This window comes from Epinephelus moara, chromosome 14, assembly GCF_006386435.1.
Source record: "Epinephelus moara isolate mb chromosome 14, YSFRI_EMoa_1.0, whole genome shotgun sequence".
Classification (NCBI taxonomy): domain Eukaryota; kingdom Metazoa; phylum Chordata; class Actinopteri; order Perciformes; family Serranidae; genus Epinephelus; species Epinephelus moara.
Window position 1 is genome coordinate 11,948,836 of NC_065519.1, and position 12,579 is coordinate 11,961,414.

The 12,579-nt window shown below is 41.9% G+C and overlaps 1 protein-coding gene across 4 annotated transcripts in view; it reads right to left on the reverse strand.

Moving 5' to 3' along the window:
• The window catches only part of slc7a14a (solute carrier family 7 member 14a), a 46,446-nt gene that overhangs the window by 20,164 nt on the left and 13,703 nt on the right, over positions 1 to 12,579 (reverse strand). For all 4 annotated transcript variants that reach the window (XR_007570969.1, XM_050061083.1, XM_050061084.1 and 1 more), the window contains 2 exons: positions 1,095 to 1,655; positions 452 to 688 (listed from right to left, as the gene is read on the reverse strand). Coding sequence is in view for 3 of the 4 variants with exons in the window: in XM_050061083.1 (XP_049917040.1) it covers positions 452 to 688; positions 1,095 to 1,401 (544 nt within the window). In the remaining variant the exon portion in view is untranslated. The remainder of the gene's footprint in view (positions 1 to 451; positions 689 to 1,094; positions 1,656 to 12,579) is intronic.

The following is a 12,579-nucleotide window of genomic DNA, read 5'->3' on the forward strand; positions in this document are numbered from 1 at the left end:
TCAGTCAGTAAACATTGCAAGATGGCTACGAATGAACACCAGTTGTTTGAAACAGCTTTGGCTGCTACAATGAACGAGTTAGACTTGGCTTTTTCTCTAAAAGAGGAACAGAAGACGGCGCTCGAATCTTTCCTTTGCAAGAAGGGCGTTTTTGCTGTTTTGCCAACCAGACATGGCAAGAGTCGAGTTGGGCCATTTGCATTACTCATAGCCAGACCCTAAATCTTTCTAGATTTGGGTCTGGATTTCCCGGCTACAATATGATTGGGAATGTGATCTAAAAGAGCATTTTCATTTCATCTCGACTTTAAAGGCGCTACAATAAAGTGTTTTTTGAACATTAACTCTTGTTAACATGTTCTAGTAGAAACCTGAAACTGAGCCTAATCGTTCCCCTTTCATTTTTCTGAGTAAAACAACAGCTGTGGCAGACACATCCTCCTCCACTCACCCAAGCCATTGAGCGTCCCGATGTGTGAAATCATAAAGTTGCTGATGCTGTGATTGGCCAGCGAGTCTGCCATGCTGCTGAGCGCGGACGCTCCCGCCGCTGTGCCGATCAGATACTCCAGAATCAGGTTCCAGCCGATGAAAAACGCAACGCACTCGCCCACAGTTACGTAGCTGTAGGTGTAGGCCGAACCTGTGGTCTTAGGCACCCGCACGCCGAACTCTGCATAGCACACTCCTGTGGGAGGAGGAGACAGACACAGACACAGATTCATACACACATATCAGTGATACGAGTGCATTATCATCCAAGTGTAAGGTGGAGTTAAAGGTATTGATAGGAGCATTAAGGCAGTACTAAAATATCCCTTGATAGCATTTCACATTATAGCTTCGCCCGTATTATGTCTTTGCCCTTGTTCTAATTGCGTAGGTATTAAAGGGCTCTTCATATAAATTATATCGCTGTAATGGAGATAAGAATGACAGTAACCTTCATACTGTGGCCTATGAGATGTTAGAGTCAGCATTGTGTGTGTGTGTGTGTGTGTGTGTGAGCAGGAGAGACAGTATGAGTGTGTGAGCAGGAGAGACAGTATGAGAAAAAGTCACAATATTCATGTGTGCATTTGCTCCAGTCTCACCTGACAGTATGGAGGCCACAGCGGCGATAATAAAGGACACAATGACCCCCGGACCGGCCATCTCCTTGGCAACCAGCCCCGAGACCACATACATCCCTGTCCCGACGCAGCTGCCCACGCCAAGCGACACCAGGTCCACCGTAGATAACACCCGGGCCAGTCTGGTCCCATGTGCGCCGGTGCCCGACATGGCTGAATCCAACATGGACTCCACGGGTTTGGTCCTCAGGACGCGGGATGTAAAGGTGTTCCACGCCGAGCCCCATTGTATCCTCCGAGGGTCTAGCTTCCCTGCCAGACCACTCATGTTGACAGCTAAAGGTCAAGGGTCACAGTCAAAGGGAAGAATGGGATGTTCTCTATTTGATACGTTTGTACTTTCACTGTTTTCTTGTGAAAACAGGTGCGTACAGCGCAGTGGAAGAAGAGTTATTCCGTATCTAAATGATGGAAAATTCAAGAGAAGATGAGTTGTGTTGCTTCCTGTGCGTCCGTTTTCTGCAACTGCTCCCTCCTGGTTCAGTGGATCCTAGTTGTTCCCCACATGATGAGAAAGAAAGTCTGAAAAACAAAGATGGGATGATTTATTTTTGCAGCATTTCACAGCACATTGCTTTTTACTATCCTTCTGACACAATGCTTATTTTAATGCACGCTAACACACAGGAGCCCACTGTCGGAGGTGCATTTCACATTTGTCCACAAATGAAGCGTACCTGAATGAGGAAGCAGCTAATTAGCAGCCCTCTCCCTGTAGCCCTGTTGCTATAGTAGCCGAGCTCATTAGTGACGACAGTGGACGCTTAATCTTTTTTTTTTGTGTGTTTGTAAGAGGGAGCAGGAGCAATGTGTCATCACATGTGTCGCTACTGAACCTAAACCAAACTGTGGAAAGTTTGTCTGAGCTCGATCAGACTTAAACAGAGCTGTCAGGGTTTTATTCAGTCCTAAAAAACTGTTCTGTAGCAACACAGTGTGATTTATTGTTATAATTTACTCACATTCCAGATGCATTCATCAAAAATCAGTGCTATTATAATAATGTACTTCAGTAAATCTTTGAGATACTTGTAATTTATCTGGGTTTAAATATTTATGCTCCGTTATACTTTGACTCCATTACATTTCAAAGTGAAATATGCTTTTTACGCCACTGCATTTATTAACAGCTTTAGTTACTAGTTTCTTTGAGTCTTAAGATTTTACATACAAAACTCAATAACCCTGGAAATCTGGACTAATCAGCCTCTAATTTATCAAATACAAAAATAAAATTCCAACAAATTGCATTGATGTATATTGTGTTAAAAAAAATTGAAATTTAAAAACAATTATCCTATCATTTGTCTCCTACTAAAACAAACCCGCAACTAATTGGGAATAAAGCAGTCAAACATTTTCCTTAAAAGACGAATGAATAAACTTATAATTGCCAAGTAATTTGTCTCGAACAAGTAACTGAAGAGTCAGTCATTAATTTTCCTTGGAAATTATAGTATAAGTTTATTTGGTTTATTTATGTGATTATTTGTTATTAATTACTGATCTGTAATTTACAGGGTTATCTAAAAGTCGTCATCTCAAACAATGCAAGCAGTAAAAATAAGCTAAATTCTTAACAAAGAAGAAGAAGAAGAAGAAAAAGGAGAGTGTGTATCCGACCCTCTGTTGCCATATACACACAGGCCCGAAATACACACACACATGCACAAACAGGACCTATACATGCATTAAATGGAGAGATGTCAGGGTGAGGGGGCTGCCCATAGACAGGTGCCCCGAGCAGTCGGGGGTTCAGTGGGTACCTCGGCAGTGCCCAGGAGGGAAACTGGCACCTTGCTAGCTACCAGTACACACCGGTTCTCTCTCCGGTTCCCAACCTACGTCTCTGAGCTACTGCCCCCTCAACAATTAAAGATAATATAACTAAAGGGGCTGTATATGACATTCAGAACATATCTATGATTCAGAGTCTGGGGTGGGATTGTCTGCACATGGTTCTCAACATGGCGGTGGCTGAGCCGGTGGCTAGCAGCTAACAGTGCTAACTCCATAAACAGCGCTAGGAATGGCAACAGTGCTGACACGGCTAACGTTGCTAACCTGGGGGGAATTGGAAGGAGGGGGTTACGCTTCCACGACAATGCATTATCAGCAGTAAACACTGTATGAGCCCAATGCAAGGCAGTAGCAGTTAGCTAGCCATTGGAACATGAGGGGCAGAACTTGTACAGGCTACCAAAACAAAAACAGAGCGCAACACAAACAGAGGTAATGTGACCTCATTCTCTGCTCAGGGCGCCATTTCAATCAGGAGAGACAGAAGAATGAAGTAAAGATAACACTTAATACAGAATATGAATGTACAGATTAACAGATGATTTGTGCTGATTAAGATTTATAGAAGTCTTTGGCACTTGGACACCAGAGGGAGCTATTTTGTGCTCATGGGACATTTGAGCAGCAGAGAGATAAATCCCCACCATGGAGTCCAGACACTAGCTGGGTTTCCATCCAACTGTATCGCAAATTTTAAGCGAATTTTATGAAAATGCGCAAAAGAAAATGCAAATTTATGCACATTTCCATTCATTATTGTTTCGCGAGTATTGGGAGTCAACAGGTCGAGCAGAAGGTGGCGCTTCTCGTGAAAAATAAAAATGCAAAACAACACCCGTAGAAAAAGAGGGTGCCGTGAGATGACGTCATTGAGAGCGTCTCATGTCCACAACTGATGTAAACAACTACCGGCACATCCATGACTACGGCGAGATGGAGAGATTCCTTGGGAACTTCTTGGCTATTGTGAGAGCTCTCATCACACTCATATCAGCGTTGTCAGCATAGCCTACATAATGCCGTGATGTCTGTGTTGGTACACCAGGCAGCGCACATGATGCAGCGGTATTCAACACATCTATTCAGGTAAGTTGTGAAATACACTCACCTGACACTGGAGTGATTAGCCTACCTCTCTCTAAGTTCACACAGGTGCGTGTGTGAAGCAGAAGTAGGATCCGGTAGCCTACATCATCGTTTATTCGCTAAATCTGTTTCCATTGCCAAAAGTCGCATTTTCCTAATATCGATACGCTGACTTTTCCACCCCCTCCAAACATAAAAACTTTTTTTGCGATATTTCAGCCTTTTTTTGAATTTCTGGCGTTTCCATTCAAGTTTTTTTTCGCAAACGTTGAAAATGCGAATAAAAATAGGTGGATGGAAACTACTACTACTGTTGGTGGTGGCTGATGACTTTGAGGCTGCTGACTGCTGAGGCAGATGAGGCTGATGAATCTGTAGACTAGGTGGCAATGCAGAGGTGAAGGGTACACATGACTGAAGTTCCCCTAGAGCTTCATTACTCCTCTATATTTATACATAACAAATAATGGTTTGCTGCTATATTAATACTTTGAATGTCACATAATGCAACTTTAATGCATCAGTAATAACAACAGAGTAACTCACATGAGCCAGTTTTCTGCATAATAACTTTTTTTTTTAATTTTACTTACATTTTGCTCATAATACTATCATACTTTAATGCAAGTAAGATTGTGAATGCAGGACTTTTACTTAACATTTGACAACTGTGTTAATTGTTGCACTGCTGCTTTTATTTTAATAAGTGATCTGAATCATTTTTCCACAGCTGTGTATAATTATAGTGTAGCTACAATACAAAAAGCCTTTAAAAAATTGAGCCCTCACCTCGTTATTATTATTATAGTAAATTTATGTGTCAGAAAATTAATCTAATATGCAGGCAGCGCAGTGTTAAACAGAAACATACAACTGAATGTGAATCCAAGCAATCAGTGAAATTAAAATCTGAAGATGTTTTTGTGCGGAATAATTGTAACAATGACGTATTATGTTTTCACAATGGAAGAGTGCACTGAAACCGCAGAGGCCTTGTTCTACCTTTCTATAGCTGTTCAACAGTGTCTCTGATGTCATCTGAGTAACTGCTGTTGAAAGGGGAGTTATTATCGTCCTCAATAGTAGCTCCGTCCGCCTCTCGCTCTCATCTCGCTCAACAGCGGTGAACTAACACTCACCATTCATTCACTTTGAACAACAAGCGCAAGTTATTGAACAAACACACACTCATATACGGCGCACTCACATCGCCTCTCAGCTATAATATGAGCCACTCAAATGATGGCTGCAATTACCCAGCTGTTTAAGCGGAGTAGGCCGGGGCTGCTATTGTCGCTGCACTTAGTGGGAGTGTGTGCAGAGGTAGAACGGGCTCAAAAGGTGATTTAATTTGCAAGTGATGGTGAGTGCGAGGTTGGGCAGGGGCTATTAACCTTAACCACAGGTATCCTAATGAAACTGAATCGCACAGTGTATTTTTGTGGAAGATGTGAAAGGTGTACGTCAGTGAGAGAGCATGAATTTAAAAGAGCCTGGCTCATCTAAATGGAAAGCAGCCATTATTAGTTTTGATTCCACCCGTGCTTTTCCTGCTTTGACAAGTCAAAATGTCCGCCGTGAAAAGGGTCTAATGCAGATTCCTTTTACAAATAAAAAGCGGTGTGCTCCCACAAATTATCACTCAATGATCTTCATCAAAAGGGCCAGTTAGCTTAACTGCCAGTTAGGTTTTGTACTGCAATTCAATGGACTGAAAACAGACTGACTGGGCTCACACAGCTCGAACATAGTGGCCAATTTCATCCATTGAATAAAGTGTAAATTTCAGAATCAAAGTTTAATTTAATTGGGATATTCGCAAAGATTCTCACCTGCACTCAAAAGCATGCTTCCGTTTAATTTAGCAGCATCATTTTTTTTAATATCTAATCTCAAAGGCAATTAAATCATACAGTGTTTTTTCAGTTAGTTTCTCCTCTGACTAACATTAGTGATCAGGTAAACAGGGTGAGGAGGATGGGGAGACTGAAAAACAGCAAATCTGTTTCTCTCTTTAAAGCACTTGAACTCTGATCCTCCGCTGGGCTTTGTCAATCAATGTGAGTGTGAGTGTGTGTGTGTGTGTGTGTGTGTGTGTGTGTGAAATGGCCAGACAGACCTTCACAGCTTTAATTGGACACACTGATACCTATGCACGTATCCAATCACACTCAGTAAAACTTGTGTGGCAGCTCGGGACAAACCAGGCTCAGTTTGAGACTGACTGCTACACACATGCACGCACGGCCTTTTATCGTTCTATATCACAAATCAAATCATCTCAGTAGCTCGGTGTTCAAAACATCTGTGACATTTTAATGTACTCTCGGTAGTTTCATTGACGGTGACCACCACCTGCCCTGCGTTGCATGCGAGCTATTTGAACAGTCATAGATCAACAAGAGTGAGCCGCACAGGGCGCCGTGGCAGCAGGTGTTCCATCTGCTCTGTGTTAGTAAACTGACTTCACTTTACTATCAGTCCTCCCCAGGATAAAGGTTAGTCTGAGAGCATTTAACCTTTGTAGAGACTGAGGTTGACAAAGTATCTATTACACGTTTGTATGTAAACAACTAATATCAGCTGCATTATGGTTATCAATTGACCTGTGGTGTGACAAGTGGACTACGTCTGTTACTGAATGACATTTGTCACTGTGTGTAATTGAATACAGATCATCATCGAGGTGAAGGTTAAATATTTATTATTTTAAATTAATAAAATAAAACATTGTGCAGCCTTGCAGGGCGGACACTCCCTGTGTCCTCTCAGTAATGTTGCAGTGGCTGGTGCAGATGACCTTTTAACTATACCTTGACATTTTAGCCATAAAACACACTTTGCTCTCTTGCCAAGAGTGAGATTAGAAGATCAATACCACTCTGGAGCTGGAGCCAGGGAGCAAGTAGCTTAGCTTAGCATAACAACTGGAAGCAAGGGGGAAACAGCAAGCTGGCTCTAGGGCTGTGCCCGACTCAGAGTTATGTGAAGTAAATCGGATTTGGCTATTTAATACGAATATTCGACTATTCTTTCCTTTATTTCCTCACTTTCATATTCTGAAGTCCTGGGCCTTTGTGCTCCACTGTCTCACAAGTTCCCTCAAATTGACCTTTCGCTAAGCCCCGCCCCTTTATGATGGTCCGACAAGTTGTCGCAGTAAGCATGGAGCCCACACTGTAACTAACTGCACTCCCTGAAGAAATATCATCATATTTTTGGAGCAATGAAAGAGTGATTCCAGAGAGAAGCAGACAGAGGGGTCTACAGTCTGTGTTTGAAGGATATATCCAGGATGTCAAACTGACTCAGCAGCAACAACAGGTTAAAAAGACAAAGATAGTTAGAAGCTAAAGCCGAACTATAGGCTACAGATCACAGTGTAAAAGTGAACCACATATAAAGGGATACTTTGCTGATATTGAACCAGCTGTGTGGCACCGTAGCGTGTGCAGATGAATGGTGTTTGACCCGCACCCGGACCTCCACCGCTGGACGGGCAGGGATCTCCAGGGGAAGTTAAACAACGTACCTCTGCACACACTGTGATGACACAGAGCTGGTTGAATATCAGCAAAGTTTCCCTGCTTCCCTTCACTGGTTCCTGTACAGCAGGGTCGGTCTTTGTTTCACTGTTATAATCATTACAAAGCAAAAGCAGCATGTGTATACATTCAGTAGGCTATATCTTCAGTAGCTAGCTAGCTAACCCTACACTTTTCAGGGTTTGATTTTGGTTTTGGAACAGGGAAGAAACGTATATCTTTTTCCAACCTCTCCAGGTAACGAGTATCATTAATACACGACATGACCCAGGCACAACATTTAGCTCCAAATCCACAAAACCATTTTGTCATTTTGGTTACTGTACAATTATAACGTTGATCTGTTCTAGACACACATTTATAATACGCCCTTCTGTTCTGGAAAAGGGATCACTCCTCAGTTGCCCTTCCTGCTCTACTCTCTGCAGGAAAAAGAGAAGAAAACTAAAAATGAAATGAGACAAACTCATTTCCCTGCTAGAAATTCATTACATTCAGAGGCAGGGGCAGGTGGTACCTCTCCCCTGGCAACATCTGCAAAGTGCACAGTGCTGTTCTTCTGAGCCTTTATAAGGAGCACAAACTAAAGTGCCAGTGGCGACGTTAGCTTCTGAATTATTTAATAGAGTGTGGGCGAAGGCAATAAATTTTATATTTAAACATCTAGACATGGAATTACTCATATCGCTCTTGCTTTTTTCATTACAAGGGAAAGAGCCATCGGAAATGTACGTCTATAAATGAACAAAACAGCACGAATAGAGGAAACACGCAGCAAAATAAAGCAAAGCTGTGGGTAGGAGAAAGATTTGGAAAATGACTGTCATCTCCCGGTGTGTGTGAGCAACACACTGCTGTTGTGTTTACAGCAGCCCTGCTTCACACAGACAAGCAGTGTAATAGAATTTCGAACAAGACCTTCCTTCAATATCATAGCACTAAACAAACAGCCATTATCTGCTCTGCCAGAGTGCTGCCGTTTAAAGATCAATAGTTGAATCCCCGTCATCATAATCACCACCACCACCTCTATAGCAACTTAGCATTAGTGTTTCCTCTCCAGATAAGAGAGCTGTCAGAACATCCATCCTCCTGCCTAATCAGCCATGACTAAGCCTGTCTCTGTGTCCGCCCCAGCCTGCGTCTGAATTACTGGATGAATAACCTGATTGAGCTCTCATTGCCTTTACAGTAAGAGCTGCATTGGCTTAATAAGGCTGAGAGCCCTCTTCTGATTCACTCCAAACCAACCTGGCAACAGGCTTGCGTTGCCCCTGCCCCTATAAAAATCAAACCTGGCAAGCGGCCCTGGCCCCGGCTCTGATGGCCCACAGACAGAACAGGAGGTGCTGACTCATCACCGTTTAGTAGAATGCCTGAGTAAGGAGAATTTGTCTTACCTTGTAAAAATTGTTTCCCTCTTTTTCTCTATCTTTGCTTTTTTTGGTGTGCCAATTAGCAAAAGCTAGCATGCTAATATATCAAACTTAGATTGGGAACATGTTAAATACCGGACCTGGTTAACATCAGCATTTTAGCACTGGCACTGTGAACATATTAGCATGTTGAACATACATGTTTGTCTGTCTGGCAGGAAAGGATGACAGGAAGTCCAAGACCAAGGACAATGTTACATAACCAGCCCATTATATTATATACACTAGACAGATAGATAGACAGATAGACAGATAGACAGATAGACAGACAGACAGACAGACAGATAGATAGATAGATAGATAGATAGATAGATAGGCTGTACATCTATAGATGTAGACACCTGTCTGTCTCGATATCTCTATCGATGTAGACATGTGTCTGTCTGGATATCTTTGTAGATGTATACGTCTGTCTGTCTGTCTGTCTGTCTGTCTGTCTGTCTGTCTGTCTCGAATCTCGATATCTCTATAGATGTCTGTCTGTCTGTCTGGATATCTTTGTAGATGTATACGTCTCGCTGTCTGTCTGTCTGTCTGTCTGGATATCTTTATAGATGTATACATCTGTCTGTCTGTCTGTCTGTCTGGATATCTTTGTAGATGTATCTATCTGTCTGTCTCGATATCTCTGTAGATGTATACGTCTCGCTGTCTGTCTGTCTGTCTGGATATCTTTATAGATGTATACATCTGTGTCTGTCTGTCTGTCTGGATATCTTTATAGATGTATACATCTGTCTGTCTGTCTGTCTGTCTGGATATCTTTGTAGATGTATCTATCTGTCTGTCTCGATATCTCTGTAGATGTATACGTCTCGCTGTCTGTCTGTCTGTCTATCTGTCTGTCTCGATATCTCTGTAGATGTATACGTCTCGCTGTCTGTCTGTCTGTCTGTCTGTCTGTCCGGATATCTTTATAGATGTATACATCTGTCTGTCTGTCTGTCTGTCTGTCTGTATAGATATAGACATCTGTCTGTCTATCTGTCTGTCTGTCTGTGTCTGTCTGGATATCTTTGTAGATGTATACATCTATCTGTCTGTCTCAGTATTTCTATAGATGTATACATCTGTCTGTCTGTCTGTCTGTATATCTTTGTAGATGTATACATCTATCTGTCTGTCTCGATATCTCTATAGATGTATTCGTCTGTCTGTCTGTCTGTCTGTCTGTATATCTTTGTAGATGTATACATCTATCTGTCTGTCTCAATATTTCTATAGATGTATACATCTGTCTGTCTGTCTGTCTGTATATCTTTGTAGATGTATACATCTATCTGTCTGTCTCGATATCTCTATAGATGTATTCATCTGTCTGTCTGTCTGTCTGTCTGTATATCTTTGTAGATGTATACATCTATCTGTCTGTCTCGATATCTCTATAGATGTATACATCTGTCTGTCTGTCTGTCTGTATAGATGTAGACATCTGTCTGTCTGTCTCGATATCTCTAAAGATGTATACGTCTGTCTGTCTGTCTGGATATCTCTATAGATGTATACGTCTGTCTATCTGTCTGTCTGTCTGGATATCTCTAAAGATGTATACGTCTGTCTGTCTGTCTGTCTCGATATCTCTATAGATGTATACATCTGTCTGTCTGTCTGTCTGGATATCTTTGTCTCTTTGTAGATATATACATATATCTGTCTGTCTGGATATCTCTAGATGTATACATCTGTCTGTTTGTCTGTCTGTCTGTGTCTGTCTGTCTGGATATCTCTACACATGTGTCTGTCTGTCTGTCTGTCTGTCTGTCTGTCTGTCTGTCTGTCTGTCTCGATATATCTACAGATGTAGATATGTGTCTGTCTGGATATCTTTGTAGATGTATACATCTATCTGTCTGTCTCAATATCTCTACACATGTATACATCTGTCGGTCTGTCTGTTTCGATATCTCTATAGATGTATACATCTACCTGTCTGTCTTGATAGCTCTATACATGTATTCATCCGTCTGTCTCAATATCTCTATAGATGTAGACATCTATCTATCTGTCTTCCTCGATATCTCGTTAGATCTGTCCGTCCGTACAGAGAGATAATGTTCCCATCCACTAAACTGAAGGGAGTAACCCAGGGCAGGGGATTCAGGAGGAATGCTGATTTGGTACAAGGCAAACCTTGTACACTCAACAGAATTAATCAGAAAAGGCGAATTTTCAATTTGGCTCAAGGCTCAGGTTGTCGCAACAGATAAAGATATTTTCATGTGTGTGGCATATATCCCTCCATCAGAATCTCATTATAATGAAAATAGTCTCTCCATTCTCCAAGATGAAATAAATCACTACCAGGCCCAAGGAAGCGTATCTGCGGTGACCTTAATGCCAGGACAGGCATAGAACCGGACCATACCTGGCCACATCAGCATTCCCCTCCTTTCACCTCCCCACAGGAACAACTTTGACAAAACTGTCAACAAAAGCAGGCACCAACTCTGCAGCTATGTCTAACACTGGTACGGTCTGCTTCGTAGGGACTCCTTCGGCCACTATTCTCACTACACACAGCTCTCCTCTTGGAAATAGCACAGTAGATTATAGGATAACAGACCTATACCTGTCCTGTCTGAGAGCGTTCACAATCAGCCCCCTGTCACCTTTATCTAATCATTGTAAAATTACACTCTACATTAGAAAAACATTAAGGGACCCTCAGAACCCAGTAAACTGAATTATACGAAACCTTCTAGAGGGACAAACGATAGCAAGGAGAACTACCAGAAAGCATTCAGACAACAAACAATATTAGATAGACAGACAGCAAGATGGCAAGATAGAAAGCTAGATAGAGCTTGTGTGAAGAAGGAAAAGTGAATGTGCATAATTCATGTTTGTGTGCGCAGCTCTACTTCATTGCCTCTGTGTAAAGATTTATGAGAACAGCCTCTATGAGCGTTACACAGCAGTGCTAAGAGCACCATGCAGTCTGCAGTCTAATATCTAGATGCATCGCTATCAATCAGTCTGACTAATAGTATATCCATGCTCACTTAATCCCATCCATTTCATTAGGCTGTACTGTTGAATGTAGTCTGGTCTTGTATGAAGCAAACTTGATTTTTAACATTGTGTTCTTTTAGATAAAAGGCGTGACAGTATGACTGTGTTAACATTGATAAAACAACATGTACACCAATATTTAAAAGTCATTTCTTCCAAAGCAACACAGAGAACCCATTAAAATAGTAGATCCAGCTAAGGAGTCTCACGGATCTGTGCTGTAATTGGCTGGTTATAAAGTGAAGACGTGGAGGCCTATATTCATTTTCCTCTGCTTGGCTGACTTTGGTGACTGTCTGGCTGATTCGGTGCCTTGGCTGAGTGGCCACAGTGTCCCTATCTGACAAGCCTAATGAATCGGATTCTTCATTTGACACAAAAGAGAAATTGCCTCCTGCCAGGTTGATTTCTTTGCCTGAGTCATCGGTCACACTCGAACTATCTCTGTCTGTCTACACTATTCAGAGACGGGTTTTAAAATAAGAACTGTGATGTTCTCGTTGGTTTCACAGAGGCGGCTGTCTGACTGCCTCTGTAATTTACTGAGAGATTCTTCGTTTGATTTAC